We start from the raw sequence: 17,455 nt of genomic DNA on the forward strand, positions 1-17,455 counted from the left end.
CTTTTAATATTTAATACCAGCTAGCTGACTTGTGGAACTTCTTTGGTATTGTATGAATCAAGTCATTTCAAAAGGTGGGCCTACAGTAGTAGCAGAGGCTGACTTTGAGAAATACATTTGGTGTGGTTATTGTTGGTTGTGAAGAAGTAGCATAACAAGGTAAATTTAGTTTAAGTAATATTTTCTAACAAGTCTATCCAATCAGGTACCAAGTCTTGGTCGCGTCTCGATTTAGAAAGGTCTTTCTCGTTCTCGGTTTCATGTGGAAAAGTCTTGAAGGGTTTCGTCTCGTTCTAGTCTAGATTCTCGCAAGCTGGTCTCGGTCTCCGTACATTTTACCCTTCCGAGAACGGGGATGGGGCTAAAGATGATTCAACCATTTCAGGCACGTATCTAGAAACATATTTCGGGAGGGGGGTGGACTGAACCAAGTATCTCATAAGTAGCAGTAGTAGTAGTGATAATAATAATAATAAATGTTTAAATTAAAACAATTAAATATTATATATTAATTAAAATATGTAAATTTATTAATATCATTTTTATTAAAACATGATTAAATAAAAATATGGTATAAGAACATAGATATAACAACAGGAATTCATTATCTAGCTTGCATGTACTTAAGATCGCCAAAATTTGTATAAAAACAAGGGAATTAATGTCAAATTGATAAAGAATTGAATATTTATTGAACAATAATAAAGGATGTTAGATCCAGTTGACGAAAAGTAAAGTTCCTGATTAATATGTTATGATTATTATCATAAATAGTACTGTGCATAAATCTTCTTTCGTACTGTCCTTCAAAACAGTATGATCCCAATGTAATAATCCTTGCCTTCCAAGTTCATAGGAAATAAATAACCATCGATTATATGTAGTACAACAGATGCTCAAAAGTACATTTTTATTATTTTTTTTAGTACTTGGTAAGTCTTTCGGTTGGGAGGGGTTCCAGACCACCTGGACCCCCCCAAATACGTCCTTCAACCCTTTCTATTCACGAATGCAATAAATACAACGCAATAAATAAACGAACTTACTTGGATAATAATATTCTGGCGGGAATATCTCTTCATAGTCACCTGAAAAATAGTGTATTGCCGTGCGAGTCAGAATAGTGGAACCACAAAGTTATGTAATGATAATAACGTGACACTAGTCACACATTATGTATTGTGCTAGAGGTTTGACTTGTGGCGCTATAATGCATGGTTCACTATTTTCAAAATAGCCACATTGAGCTGCATTTATACAAAGGAGAGTCAAATGAGAACCGTAATTTGTTTTGTTTCTTATCTAGTAGATTTCTGTATGTAGGGTTGCAAATGTTTGCTGCATATTAGTACAGACCTATTGCTGATCTATATATATTATTTTCAACTTTGAGTTTGTGCCTGTACATCTTAAGGATAATAAGTATTTGGGGTCCACGTGCACTCACTTAATATGAGCCACTGCGAAGGCCTTTCCACCCGATGGCAGCGTAGTTGACTTGTAATCAAGGGGTCTCGGATTCGATTCCCGATGGAGGCACATTGTGGTTCGGATCCCACTTTAAACTGTAGGTCCAGTCCCGATTAGCCTTACTGTGCATAAAGTGGACTTAAAACACCAAATCAATCCAATCAATCCAATCCAAAGCCTTTCCACCTATGTACCTGCGAACTGAGTCCATTGACGAACTTGAGATCTGCTCTCGTAGAACTTCGGTCGAACATAATATCCGCAAGAAACACAATCTAGAAATCCCCAAACATAAAACAGCCACATATAACAAGTCCTTCATTGTTACAGGGATAAGGGAATGGAACAAACTGCCTGCACCATTGACTAACATTATTTGCCATCAAAGTTTTAAGAAACAACTAAAGAACTTACTATTGTCCCAACAACTACATTAACCTTCATATGTAAACAATTACACCTGCACTTACATATCACACAATGCATACCTAATATCCTCCCCCCCCCACACACAAAATGAACTACTGAAGACTTATTACTTATCTTTTATACTTATCAATTCAGTGTATCATTTTATTATTGTATAATCTTTATATTATCTTTATTGTATTATCATGAATTCATGATCAATGTGCTTTTCTTTCTATGTTTTTATTCATTTATTGTATCTCTGACAAGGGTTGGTTGTAAGAACGGCCCGTGAACCGAAACACGCCTGCTTAAATAAAGACCAGTCTATTCTATTCTATTAGTAAACTTGCTGGTGTGGTAAGCATGCACAGAGATATTGAATTTTGATTTGCCGAGGCATTTCTGTGAGTTTTAGGTTTCCAGAGGGCAACAAACCACTCCTCTTCACTGGTGCAAGTGTGTGTAGGAGACGCCATCTTTAAAATGGCGTTTTGAAGCTCACTTCATTAGTGTTGCAACCTGGAGGTCGTTTTGTAAATAACAGTTGGCACCTCATGTAAATTTGAACTACTGTATATACATTCTACCCTACAATTTTTGATGAACTTTTAATGTTTCCATTCGACTTATGTAATACATTTCAACTTGAAAGGAAGTCATCTAGAGCGCATTCATTCTTTATTAGGTGGGAAAGGGGAGTGGGGTCCTAGAAGGAACACAGAGCACGCTGTAACTAGTTTTCTCTTTGTTCTTAACTACGTCATCTACTGCAGTTTCGGACAAACTTGAAGAAACTCTGACCTCATCTTCGTCACAATCTTGACCTGGCAGGTGGCCACCACTTGTCCGTTCGGTGTTGATAATTCTTGAAAGGACACCCACGTGGGCATGAAGTGGTCACTCGCCTCATCAAGATTTTAAGGAACATTTGCTCCAAGTTTCTTTAAGTTTGTCCGGAACTATACGTGCATTACTTGTTACGTCAATGAGCCTTATAGTAATATATCCCATCTATTTTTTTTTATATTACTGCGAACTATCGTTATCAAAATACGAAAGGAATTTATCAATTGAGTCGTCCACTCGCAAAACCTGTTAAACGACAATTTTTTAAAAAATGAGTTATTATAACCGTTTGAAAGGTCTCAGCGTCGTCTACAGAGATCTGAAGTTATCTGCCAGCAAAACCCAGTAAAATCGCTTGAAAAGTCGATGAGAAAGTCACGTCCATTAGCAAAACCTGTCAAAATTTCAATAGCTACATTTTCAAAACTTGTTAAGAACAGTCCACGTGCAAACCCAGCTAAATCACAATCACAACATGGCCGCCCGGAGCACTAAACATGCAAAACCTGTTAAAATCTCAGAACTTTACATTCACAGGGTTTAAAGGCAGTGTTGTGCTTTTTTCTCTATGGGTTTACTTCAATTCTTCAAATAGGATGAGACAGGCTGCAACTTTGGGGTTCGAAGATTCTGGACAATCCAGAAATTAAGCCCGAAAAGAGAGAAGACCGCATATCCGAAAAATTTGCTGTGAAAAAAGAAATAGTAAAGAACCACATAGGCAAATTCATCCCACTCGAAGCCCACCACTCAAGAGCTCAGATCTTAATATTGCAAAGATGCATAAGATGTCCAAGTGAGAATACCCGCGAACTCCGGTTCAATGTGAGTACTATAGAAGAATATTCTGTAACTACTTTAAGATCGGTTTCGGGGCGTCCAGTGTCGACGCCTGGTCAACATGTGCTAGTCTTCAGTCAAGATTCGAGACTACAACGACCGAAGAAGAGAAGGTGTATCTAAGACTTCGGCTTATGACGTACAAAAAGAGAGCTGACGTGTTCTACGAAAGGTTGCGAGAAGATGCAGAAGATGCGCTCACGTTCAGCTACGATTGCTAGAAAAACCTTATGCTACCTAAACTACTGGATCAAGCTGCCTATTACCTACGTCAAATGTACCTGTACAACATCACACGCATGGATAGAAACAGATTTTTGCCAAAGCATCGAACCAAACAGCTTCCGCCGTCTATCAAAACCTCTCCCGGCAAGCAAATTTAGAAGACATAACGAAGACCCGCTTGTTTGCAGATGGTTGCGGGGGGCAAAATAAAAACAAGACTGTAATAGGCACGTTGATGCACTGGTTTCTGAACGAGGCTGCCACTACAATTAATGAAATTCAAATTTGGTTTCCTATTGTGGGCCACTATATCATTCCTCCCGCATTCGGAAATTTAGATCGAGAGTTCCGGAAAAGTGACGTGATTGAGAAGCCAGAAGTCTACATGGACCTCATGAAAAAGCACGCGACCGTCATCCGCCTGGGAGGAGAAGGTTGCCCTGTTCGAGACTGGAAGACGTACGCAGACGGACAGATTAAAGGACCAGGGAACTGCCTTTTTAAGTTCCAGAAGGCAAAAAATGAAATTATCATCACCAAAACCAAGAACAAGAATGCGTGCCTAGTACAAGGCGAACCTTTCTATAACTTCGAAGGCGGGAAGCCCAAATCCTTAAATAAAAGAGGAATGAGTTTCAAGAACCAGAACCTACCAACTCTTATCCCCAAAGGTGTCGCGCTGAAACCGAAGAAGGCCGAAGACATGAAAAAACTATTGAAGAAACACTACGGAGATCAATGGGAAGACTATGAAAACCTGATATTTTTCTGGGATATCTTTCAAGAACAAGAACGCCTGGGAGTTGCAGACGATACCAACCAGGATACCGACGTTTCGGAATAATGCTGTAATTTTCTTTTTGTTCGTAAGCTTTGTGCACAATTTCTCAGATTCAATAACAAAAATGTACCAAATCTTCTTTTTTGAATGGCTTTTTTTTGCATAATTATTAACATTTACTAGAAATGCCTGTGAGAGGATACAAGCTTTAGGTTGTAATATTATTGTAAACATATTAATTTAGCAGGTATTGAACGTGTATGATGCATTTGTCAGGTTTTGCAAGTGGGTACGTTCGCAAGATGGCCGAACGTCAACTAGCCAAACCTGTCTAATTTGCGTTACACTTGCAAAACCAGTTACGTGTAAACTAAAGTTTTAAAAAAAAGAAACAGTTTGAGTGAGATTATACAGATTTTAACAATCAACTCTCGATTTTTTTGTGCCTTTAACAAAAAAAAATATTAAGGGGGAGAGGGACAATGTCCCCTACTTCCTTCTCTCTTCGGCAGCTGCCGATCACTGTTGCCAGCTTCGCTCTCTTGGAGCCAGATCTGGCTCTTTCGTGCACTTGTTTGGCTGTAAACTATGGCACCCGCCCCCCTGCCCCACTATGATACCATCACTGGTTCCGGCTTACATAGACAACTTCTGTCATAAGTATACATTTTGCACGTGACGTGATATTGTTTTATTTGTTGCGTTGCCCCACCCCCTCTTACATCCCCAGCTACTTTTCTTTATAGCGCCTTGGCTGACGTGAAGAGGACGATATATTTTTATCCGCGAATACTTTATTTTCGATTTCATACGACCATTGGAGGATTATTGAGATGGGTGATGCCGCCGGATCTAGACGGTGAAAACTAAGAATAAATTGCAAACACTTTAAAGCTAACGGTAATAACAGCGCCCCTTCCCCAACCACACCCCCACTCATTTGACACTTAAAATTACCCGAGGAGGCACTTTATACAGTTTCGTAAATCTAGCTCCTTGAAAGTTTCTACTCCGTTTACGGTGAAATTTAGCTCTTTTATGTGCATTAGGTTTGGCAACACTGCCAGGATGGCTCTAGGAGGCAAGGAGAAATACTTTGCTCTTATGGAAGTATTATTTTATTTGTTCTCTTGGGAATATCAAACTTCCGATTCCATAGAAAAATATATCAACGGAAAAAGGACAGACTGAAGTAGTAATTGACAGGCGGAAAAGTCGAAACTTCCATTTGATTAACCGTAACTTGAAGTTGATTCCCCATAAGGAATACATGGATTTCTGAAAATTCTTATTCATCATATTTTTCAAACATCGTATCTAGCTTAATAATCAACTTTAAAAAACGCTTTCACTCGCAACATGAGGAGAAATTCATACTCTATTGAACACCAGCTTTTTTCCTCAGTAGAATTGCCCATTCGGACGATATTGAAATAAATGCACAACTGGTGCGAAATCGTCCCTCATCCCCTTAATGTGCATTGTGTGACAGCCGTAAAATGTTTTCGCCGATTTCCTCCGTTCCGTTTATGATGCATTTAACAGGTTTTGCAAATGAACGACAGAACTGAAAAAAGAGAAATATTGGTCCAGAATCTCTGTACCCACAAGGAAAAATACACTTTACTAATTTTTGACTCAATTACTTGGTAATACTAAACAAACGAAACAAATTTAATTTAAGCTCTCTTCGCTAACACCAAAAAATTAATTAAGATTTTTTAAAAATGTAATCTTGTGAAAGATATTTGGAACTAAATGAGATGAAGTCTCTGGTGAGTGGAAAGGATTACAAAATACCTAACTGCGCCATCTACCTGTATCCCTTTATATTATTAGAATAAATAAACCAAGAAGATTTCTGTGGGCAGGCCATGTACCACGTATGGCATGGTAGAGGCAGAGTTAGACGATCCTTGATGGGAAGCTTTACGGCAAGAGACCTTTAGGAAGGTCGACAAGAAGGTGGAATTACAACATTAAGATAATCCTGTGGGTTTAGGAATACCACAGAGTTATTTAGGTAGTTTAATCGTAAAAATCATTTCTTTTTTGGCTGTTTAACAAATATCTTGTCACCGGAAATATTTTTCAGGTATTTCAAATGAACATTTACTTTTGTAAACTATGAGAATCACTCTTGCATAAATCACTATGTCTTCAAACTAAAAATCAATAAAAATGATTTACCTGGATATCCGTACGCCTTCAGTTGTGGCAGATAATGGCCTGCAAAAAGTTGACGGGGGAGCCATGGCCCCCATTAACCCATGAGTAACCTCTCATGTGTTTTTTCATGAAATATAGCTATGTTACATCATGCTAATTGATTAATAATAAGTTACATAATGCTAATTGATTATTAATAATTCACAATCTTCTTTTGATTTTTTTCAACACCCAAAGTTAATATGACACGGGCTCTCAACATTCACTCAATCCTCAGGATTGGAGATGGCTAAATGTTTTAAGAAACGAGGCCTGATTTGAAGAAATAGGTTTACATTCTGTGACTTGGTCGTTTATACGAATTGCGATAGTATGTGGTATAGGTGTACCAAATGGTTATTTAAAAAAAAAGAAATGTCAAATGATCATTTGAAGTAATACAGGCTATCTAGCAATATAATTTCTCATGTCGTAGCTTATCCCACGCAAGTACATGTCTTGCAGTTTGAGAGCGACGATGAAGATGCAGCGATGAAATGGATGGTGCGCCAAACACAACGATACATGCATCCATGCCTTGACCAGGATTCGACCACTTCACCAAGAAGGGCGGCACAATACCATCGCGGGTTTGAATCCCGAACTGGGCATGGGGTGTTCTTTGTGAGTGTCCCTTTATCACTTTCATGTAATCATCACTTGTTCTCATCGTCGCGATCAGCGAAAAGTTGCACAATATCGACGTAGAATAACAATGACACAAGTTAAAGTCAGACTAACGTATTTATAATAGGTTATTTATGTGCACGGGGCTACATGTAGCTTACCTTTTCCCTTTGTACGGCCTCCAGGAAAATAGTTGCCGTGTCCTCTCGACAGGTAATCTGCATAAGAAGATCGTGTTACATAATTTTCATAAGGGGTCTCCCCGATGGCGCAGTGGTAGCGTCGTCGCCTTGGTGGCCTCGGATATCAAACTATAAACTGTAGGTCCAGTCCCGATTAGCCTTATTGCGCATAAAGTGGACTTAAAAAACCAACTCAACATAATTTTCATGAATATATTTAACAAAAAGAATTGAATTTCAGTACTCAAAAATAAAATTTATATGGTAAGACTCTATTTGTAGCCAGAAAAGTATCCAACAATCCTGAGATTTACAGTAACATTTTAAAAATTTGGTATAGAAATTCAGAGAAACCAAATTATTTTTTAGTTTTCTAAACTGAACATTAATGTAAGATTAGGTTTAGGAATGCTATTAGAAAGTAATTATTCTAACTTAGTGATAATTCTGAATATATGTTTCCAGAAGATTATCAGCGAATCCACTACATTGTGTATAATTGCAGTTACTATGGAAACGTTAAAACTTAGCCAATACACAATGCAAGATTTGTTTCTCGGAATAGAGTGTAAGATGTAGGAATTTCAGCGTATTTTACAGGAAGTCTCTAAAAAAAGAACCGTACAATATTGCAAATATAAACAGTTGAACTTTAATGCCGATAGAAAAGGAAACCTCAAAGTTTTTATTTAATTTATATTATTAATATATCTTCGTGTCCGCGGTGGCTCAGTCGCAAATAGTAGTCTCGCGGAAGCAGCCGTACGAGAAACATTGTTTCGCGTGGTGCTTGCAGCTTGGTTCGAACGAGGCCGTGTCCTGGTGAGTAGAAAGGAATATTAGTTTACGAGTCAAATAGAAGTAATTCGGACTGTTGTATAATGGAAACACGTCGTGTTAACACGTTAAAATTGTCCTTTTCGAGTGCTCAAAAGAGACCCACGTCAGTGAATTTACACCGTTGGATTAGTGAAACGCTGGCTCTCACCGAAGACCAGGTTCTAAGCATTGAAATTGACCATTTTCGTAAGTGTGTATACATAAAACTGGTATCACACCTGTTAGGTGAGCAAATAATACGGAAGTGTGGACGAATGTTGGTGTTTCGTGATGAGGATGGTGATCATGATGTACGACTGGAATGGGCGGACAGAATAACAACAATGGTGCGACTACATGTCATCCCGATGGAAGTTACGGATGAGGCATTAGCTGCGGTACTCATAAAATATGGAGAAATAGAGTCTATAGACGACGAGACTTACTCGCAGGAACATATCTATCGTACCCGCACGGGCATAAAAGTGTTGAGGATGGTATTGAAGCAGTCAATACCGTCTTACGTCACGATCCAAGGTGCGAGATATTGGGTCACATATTATGGGCAGCAGCCGTCTTGCAAGATCTGTGACGAATTGACACACGCAGCAGCCATGTGTCCCCAAAGACGACGACGCACTACTCCTACCGTAGCAAGTTCAACCGCAGCCCAAGCGGGCACATCTATGAATAACCAGGAACCTAGCACTTATGCACAACGTGTAAATCGACCACCAACGCAACTCACTGTCCAAGAAACACAATTGGACTCTCGACCCACAGTGTTGCCAATACCCACCAGAACGACATTGAGTCAGAAGACAGAGGGTGATGTACCAACAGCGTCAACTGAGAACGCACCGAAAGACGATCCTGCAGTGGTAACATTTTCGGGGAAAAAAGCGACGGACGAAACCATGCAAAATTCACTGTTATGGGCTGATGAAGTAGAACGGGAAGAAACTGTACAAATGGAACTACATGAAGATCTACCAGAGGGTGTCCACCAAATCAAGTGTGAAGACCAGATGAATGTGCATGACAATTCTGATATCCAGCTGGCTCCAGATGAAGTCCCAAGTCATGTGAAGCCTGTTGCTGTTCCAAGGGCCCCGTTGAAGGATGCTACCAGAAGGAAGCTATCCATGGAAGGACAGCAGAAGCAGTTGACAAAGCAGAAGCGCAAGAAAAGTTCTCAAAGGGATGCGGAAATCAACCCACCGACCAAGAAGATTGATGACCAACGCCCCCTCTCTCCCTCCCCAGTGCGAATTACCCGGTCCCAAAGTGTTACTAATCTAGGTGCTAGTGTTAGTGCTAGTGAAAAAATAATTACTCATGAAAATTAATGATGCGTGTGGTAGTGTTATAGTTAGTGTAAGGAGAAATGTTTGTTTATCTTTTGAGATGAGAATGATTTCCGGGTGTAGTGCGAGACAAAAATTTGTTACTTTCCCAGTGTGTACAGCATAAGGTTCCATATTACATGTTAGTGAGTTACAACATGAATATAGATATAAGAACAGGTAGAAAAAATAGTGCAAATTGTGTCATGCACAAGATCGATTATTGTCATTCCGAAAACCACTTAGGACAAATACTTACTTTCGTCAAATTGAGCACCAAAAATGTACATCTACGTGGTATCCTTATATACAGTTTTATATAATATCTTTTTGTGCATGAATTACAGCACGCGTCTTTGTACCCTTAATATCAATGGGATCCTGACGCCAGTAAAATGCAAAGTGCTTGCGGACTTTGTCCGAATACATTCGATTGACATTCTATATTTGCAAGAAGTATGTTTTGTGGAATTTAACTTCATATATGGGTACGAGGCGATTGTAAATTTGGGAACAAGCGGGAGAGGGACGGCAATTTTAATCAGAAGTGGGATAGAAATAAAAAATGTCAAGAAATTAGTTGATGGGAGGGGAATCAGCTTTCAAAGTCAACGTTATACTTTTGTTAATATCTACGCCCCCTCCGGACAGCAAAACAGATGGAAAAGGGAACAATTTTACCAAAATGAGCTGGTATACTTACTCCCAAATAATGATTCGTGTATAATCCTAGGTGGTGATTTTAATCAGGTGCTGCGATCGTGTGATTGTGTAGGCAAGTTTCAAAATAGTTTAGCATTAACGACCTTAATCAACGACTTACAGCTGAAGGACATCTGGACCGAAAAACGAAAGGATGTAGTGTTTACCTATTTCAATAACAAAGCAGGTTCGCGATTGGACAGATTCTATACACTTGGTCATAATATAAAATATGTGACGACAATAGATGCTTTGCCGGTACCTTTTTCAGATCATATAGCAATCAGAATGAGTATTAATCTACAAGAATCTAAATTAGTTTGGGGTCCGTCCTATTGGAAAATGAACTCTGCCCTACTTCAACAACCTAATGTGAATGATATGTTTGAAGAAAAATGGAAGTATTGGTGCCGGCAACAAAAACACTATACTGATTACAATACGTGGTGGGTAAAATACGTAAAACCTCGAATTAAATCCTATTTTCAATGGCTAGGGAAAGAGAGTGCACGTGACCGGAACTTAATGTTGAACTTCTATTACAAATGTTTACATGAGTTATGTATGCGACCTGATGTCACCGAACATTATCCACAGATACAAAAATACAAAGCACAAATCCTTACGTTGCAACGGTATCACTTGGAGGGTATAAAGATAAGAGCTACGCATGCGTCATCTTTGCAAGATGAACGAACCTCTCTATTTCACTATGTACAAACACAAAAACAAAAGAGAGCTCTATTGATAAATAATATTGTCGATTCCGGCGAAGATACACTTAGAACCCAACAAGGTATATCACAAGCGTTTTACAAGTATTATAATAATTTGTATACTGGTAAAGAAGTAGATCAATTGGCTGTACAACAATTGCTCACATCGGTAAATAAAATTTTAACGGATGAAGACAGAACTTTGTTAGATAGTGACGTCACCGTCGAGGAGGTGTATGAGGCACTGCGTACTTGTAACGTTAAGCGCACTCCTGGGAATGATGGCATAGGCTATCAATTTTATATACGGTTTTTTGATATTATAAAACATGAATTGGTCATGATAATACAAGATGCATTTCGAAACAAATGCGTGCTTCAAAATGAAGGTATAATTGTACTGATTGCCAAAAAAACGCGGCCGAGTGCAGTTACTGACTTTAGGCCCATTACTTTGTTAAACTGTGATTATAAGATTATGGCAAAAATTTTGGCTAATAGACTGAAACCTATATTATCTTCCTTACTCAGTGAACGGCAAACATGTGTCAGTAAAACTCAAAATATATTTTCAACGGTGGCGGGTATACGTGATATCATGTCTTATTATGAAATGCAACAAACATCAGCTTGTATACTATCCTTTGACTTTACAAAAGCTTTTGACCTTGTAATTCACCAATATTTGTTTGAAGTACTTCGAGCCTATCGCTTCAGTGAAGACTTTATATCTGTTTTGCAAAGTTTCTATAGAAAGGCAACTTCCCGTCTTCTTATCAATGGATTCGTGACTCCTGCAATACACGTGACGAGATCCATTCGCCAGGGGTGCCCCTTGAGTATGCTTCTCTTCGCTTTGACCTTGGACCCGCTACTACGATATATTCAGTGCCGAGCCCCGCCGGCAGCGAGTGCTTTCCTTGAAACGCAAGTGTTTACATTCGCAGACGATTTATCAGCTTGTGTAACAACAATGAACCAGCTCCAAAATATACTAAATGCAATGTGTTTGTATTGTTCTGCCAGCGGAGCGGAAGTAAACATGACAAAATCAAAGGCTTTACCTGTTGGCAACTGGAAACAAGACAATCCGGACATAGGGATACAATATGTGAACGAACTTAAAATATTAGGCATCACTTATCATAGTAACGAATCCAGAATGTTGGATCTAAATTGGACGAAAATAGTAAGCGAAATCAGGTTACAGTGCTATCAAATGAGAGGAAGACAACTCAACTTAATTCAGCGTGTTTGGTTCCTACACACTTTTATTTTTAGCAAAATAAATTATGTCGCGCAAGTGTTGCCAATCACACAGCAATATCTCCGACAAATAAAGTCTGCTGTGGGATGGTTCATGTGGTATGGACATTTTTTTCGGGTACCTTTCCCGATCATGTGTCAAACACAAATGACAGGTGGTTTAGAACTATGGAATATTGAAAATAAATGTAAGTCGCTATTTTTAGCTAGAAATTATAAATTGTACTTAACTGAAGGGTCGATTACATCAATGTGGTTGCGTATATATACCGATACGTTTCCACCACAAAATCCACCCAACTTGTCTCGACTAACAAAGAATTCTATGTATGTACGAATATTTGTACAAGAATGGAGTTATGTGGAGTTTCCCATGGATTTGAAGGAGAATACTTTGTCAAAATATTTGTATGAACATTTTCAACGACACATTAGCTTGCAGCAGAGTCGAATAGAGAAAAAATTTCCTAATGTTATTTGGTCAAATGTATGGCAAAATCTCCACAAGCCGTTCCTTGACACGGACATACGAAGTTTGTGGTATACCCTGGTGCATGATCTAGTTCCAACAAATGTTCGATTAAATGAAATAAAACGATTACCAACAAATGAGTGTAAACAATGTGGAGAGGTGGATACAAATGAACATCGCCTCACTACATGTAAAGGAATCTCAGAAATTTGGGCCTTTCTCATTATGTGCCTTGCCAAAATATGTCGTATATCGCCACAATGCTTTCAAGCAAAAATATGTATATTACCAGACTTCAAACATTTCCCTGTGAAGAAACAAAATGCCATTGTGTGGCTAATAGCACATACAATATACTATATATACAGCAAAAAGTTTGAACCAAATATTACCCTATATACAATGTATCTTAAAAGATCTAGATGGAAACAATCAAAAAAACAAAATGTCAGATTGTCACAATATTTTGGTAAATATCTTGATGTAATGTAATTGTATCAAAACATGAAAGAAAACTATCCATAGATGTAAACAGAATAGTAAAAAAAAAAAAAAAAAAAAAAAAAAAAAAAAAAAGTCGGTAACGCGTCTGACTACCATGCTCAAGGTCCCGGGTTCGATCCCCGGCCGGTTCAAATCCGGGAACTTTTCTAACGGTGGAAGCGGCCCCGGCGCCTACCCAGCGTCGAATAACATGGGTACCTGGGGCAAACCCTGGGGGGTAAAGGCGGTCAGGGGCGTGATGCTGATCACATCACCCCCACTCACGACCGGATCAAGAAAGTGTGGGGCGTTACCCCCACACCCCCTATACGCCTTCATGGCGTGGTGCTATGCACAGGGGAACACTTTACCTTTTTTTACTTTTTTTATTAATATCTTCAGAAAGTATGCCTTACTCTGGTTACTTGTACATTTTCTGTTCTTTATACGAAAAATTGCTCATACTTAGCCTACCTTTCCTCTTTTGATATTTCACGTCATTCACTGGCCTGTAGTAAGGACTATGCTCTGTTGTAAAAGATAATAACGTTAAAATGGAAAATGCAAGTATTTAAGAGTACAGGGTGGCTCAATAAGTCACTTAACACCCTCAGTACAAGGCCACTGCGGCATGGAATGTGAAAATGGCGATGACCAATCATTGCCTGGCCAAGGGGGAACCACATTGACGCCACCCACACGGTCGGCGGCCATCTTGATGTCCGCCATCTTGAATTCAACTTCAGAATTTTAAATGGGAAGGGGGTCGTGCGACATATCAAAATGGGCTAGAATTTCACGAGAAATGCAATGGTGAAGGTTTTTTCGACGTATCTTTAACCAGTAAAAAGTTATGACTGACTTCTTGTACCAATTTGCTCCTTTTCGAGGTGTTAGAAAAATGCCTTAAAGTTTGTTTAGCGCATCGGTAATGCATCGAGATCAAAGTGACTTCCAGGGAGAGAAGTTCGCATGCCATTGCACACGATTTTAATCGGATACATCCATGAAGAGCTGCGCATTATAAATGGTTGTCGCGAACAATTTACAGTATGACGCTTCCATTGAATGAAAAGTCCTTCACAGTGACAAGGCTAATGTTTATGTTCATAAGGATAAACAGAATATTCGATGCTTTTATCTGATAACCCATTTTCGACAGATCAAAGCTGAATGGTTAGTGTTGGTAAGTTAATGGTGTGGCGTGCTGTGTGGAACACGATTGGTTAGTCAATTTTCCATCAACGGAACCTTAAATGCTTAGGGCTACTTGGATTTGTTAAATAAACAGGTTTTTTCATCCTTGCTTGTGGAAGAAGGTACTTTTTACAGAGTTTTTTTCAACAGGGAAGGACACCAGAACACTTATGGGAACGTTATGAACCTGTTTTTGTCCAAAGTTAGTTATCAGATGACAAGGGTCACATATTCTGCTTATAAACTTCCTTCTGAACATAAACATTAGCCTTGTCACTGTGAAGGACTTTTCATTCAATGGAAGCGTCACACTGTAAATTGTTCGCGACAACCATTTATAATGCGCAGCTCTTCATGGATGTATCCGATTAAAATCGTGTGCAATGGCATGCGAACTTCTCTCCCTAGACGTCACTTTGATCTCGATGCATTACCGATGGGCATTTAAGGCATTTTTCTAACACCTCGAAAAGGAGCAAATTGGTACAAGAATTCAGTCATAACTTTTTACTGGTTAAAGATACGTCGAAAAAACCTTCACCATTGCATTTCTCTTGAAATTCTAGCCCATTTTGATATGTCGCACGACCCCCTTCCCATTTAAAATTCTGAAGTTGAATTCAAGATGGCGGACATCAAGATGGCCGCCGACCGTGTGGGTGGCGTCAGTATGGTTCCCCCTTGGCCAGGCAATGATTGGTCATCGCCATTTTCACATTCCATGCCGCAGTGGCGTTGTACTGAGGGTGTTAAGTGATTTATTGAGCCACCCTGTACAAACACACTTATTATAATAATATGAAAAATTTTTGAAAAAAAAAAAACCTTCGGTGAAAGTGAAACCACATTTTTTCCCCGTTCCTTTCCTGCACCGACATTACGACATAATTGGAGGCACATGGCACAGCAGTTCGGATCCCACTTCAATCTGTAGTCCAGTCTGCATTAGCCTTTCTGTGCATAAAGTGGACTTAACACAACAATTCGATCAATAAGCCTTCACCGACATTACATAATATATTTGAAAAACTATGCTCTTTCTTGTTTAACACTTCTTACCAGGGTTGTTAAAGGTACACGCACCCATAAATTCTAATGGGTTCTATTGGGTTCCGATGCAGGACCGGAAGCTTTTTTCTCGCACAATTTAAATTCGGTCCAAGTTGCGTATTGTTACATTGAAAAAAGGTTCCTGGACCGAATTTAAATTCGATCTAGAACTCATTTACGTTTTGCTGATTTTCCCTTCCAGTCAGGGATTGAATTTATTTACATTTCGTGGACCATCTAAAAATGTCCGCGAGTACGTTTGCACTGGAATGTCCCACTGCGGTTGCAGAAACCGTATCGCAGGAAATAAATCATGCCGCTGTTGTTCTCTCGTGGGCCGCTTTCAAAAACTCCCTTGTCGAAGATTTACTGTACATTGTACATAACGCAATGGACTATATTAGTGTGGCGTCACATTGAGTTCAAACAAATCCGTCACGTGTTGCTCCGGCATCCGATCCAGGAACAGCAGCCAATAGGAGCCGTCGATGAGGTAACGTGAGGCTGCTGTGTTCCCAGCAGATATCACAACAACAGGGACGGAAAGTGTTGCTACAACCAAGGGAAGGAACGCGCGCGCGATAGAATGGGACTACATGGAGACGGGCAACGTAACTGCACCGTTTGCGTTTCGCCCATTTCTACCTTGTACCTTAGATTCTCGAGACAGCCAGCACCTGGATTAATCTTTCATGCTCACAAGTGGATAATTGTTTATCGTCAGGTCCGTATTCGATCCAAGTTGCGTATTGTTTCGGAACTTGAACCCTATTTAAACTGATTCGGAAAAAAGGTTCTCGGACCGAATTTAAATTCATCCGGAAAAAGGTTCCTGGACCGTAATTAAATTCATTCAGAAAAAAGGTTCCTGGACCGAATTGAAATACTTTACAGATAAAAAGGTTCTTTACGGTCCAGAACCCATTTACGCTTACTAATTTTCTCTCCTGGACCGGAACTGAATTAATTTAAAATTCATTTACCTTTAACAACCCTGCTTTATACATTAGAAATGTCAAATTGTGCCTTAATAATATTTGGGGAATTATTGTTTATTATCATATTGTCATAGCCTATTTAGCTGATTTGCGCAATCTGCAAGGGAAATAATGATGTATGTAATTACATACATAAAACTACAAATATGTATACTTACCGAACACTATATTACTTTCGCTATGCGGCATAACTTCCTCTTCATCTACCACAATGAAAAAGAACAACATTAGAAACATTTATGTGTAGTAATAAAACTTCCCGAGTTCAAATTTGACTAAAACGACAACGTATGACCTTCGTTATAAGTAAAGTTTTCGTTAACACTTACGAAATAATACAAATATATTTGTCTTATTTGAGAACGAAACGTCATCCCCTTGTGATCAAGGGGTCCAGATTGTGATACCCAGTGGTGTCACGCAATGGTTAGGATCCCACTTTAAACTGTAGGTCCAGTCCCAATTAGCCTATCTTATGTATAAAGTGCACTTCTCTGACTCTAATCGCACAAATGTCCTTAACTTACCATAGTCACCAGAAGTCACTGATGCGTCATAGAAACTGTTATCTGCAAAACAGGAGTTTTGACATAGTTAATAGTTGTTTCGTAGTTCCAGCATTGATGAGTGAAGAACTATTGTTAATAATAAAATTTATCTACACTTTCCTAAATAATGTAGTGCCACAAAGAACTAGTTATTTTTCACACTTACCTACTGACAAATTAATAAGTTTTGATTTTATTTAAGTATCATTAATTGGTACTCTAGTACCAATATACCGGTATAAAAGCTTCATGTAAAGGGTTTTCCAAT

General features: G+C 38.9%; 1 protein-coding gene across 1 annotated transcript in view; it reads right to left on the bottom strand.

Moving 5' to 3' along the window:
- The window catches only part of LOC145991856 (uncharacterized), a 40,507-nt gene that overhangs the window by 15,038 nt on the left and 8,014 nt on the right, over positions 1–17,455 (bottom strand). The window contains exons 3-8 of the mRNA XM_083127896.1: positions 17,167–17,208; positions 16,798–16,842; positions 13,869–13,922; positions 7,570–7,626; positions 6,764–6,802; positions 1,047–1,088 (exon numbers count right to left, since the gene is read on the bottom strand). Coding sequence (XP_082984022.1) covers positions 1,047–1,088; positions 6,764–6,802; positions 7,570–7,626; positions 13,869–13,922; positions 16,798–16,842; positions 17,167–17,208 — 279 coding nt within the window. The remainder of the gene's footprint in view (positions 1–1,046; positions 1,089–6,763; positions 6,803–7,569; positions 7,627–13,868; positions 13,923–16,797; positions 16,843–17,166; positions 17,209–17,455) is intronic.

The sequence above is a fragment of the Lepisma saccharinum genome, chromosome 8 (genome assembly GCF_977018435.1).
Source record: "Lepisma saccharinum chromosome 8, izLepSacc3.1, whole genome shotgun sequence".
In the NCBI taxonomy this organism is placed as follows: domain Eukaryota; kingdom Metazoa; phylum Arthropoda; class Insecta; order Zygentoma; family Lepismatidae; genus Lepisma; species Lepisma saccharinum.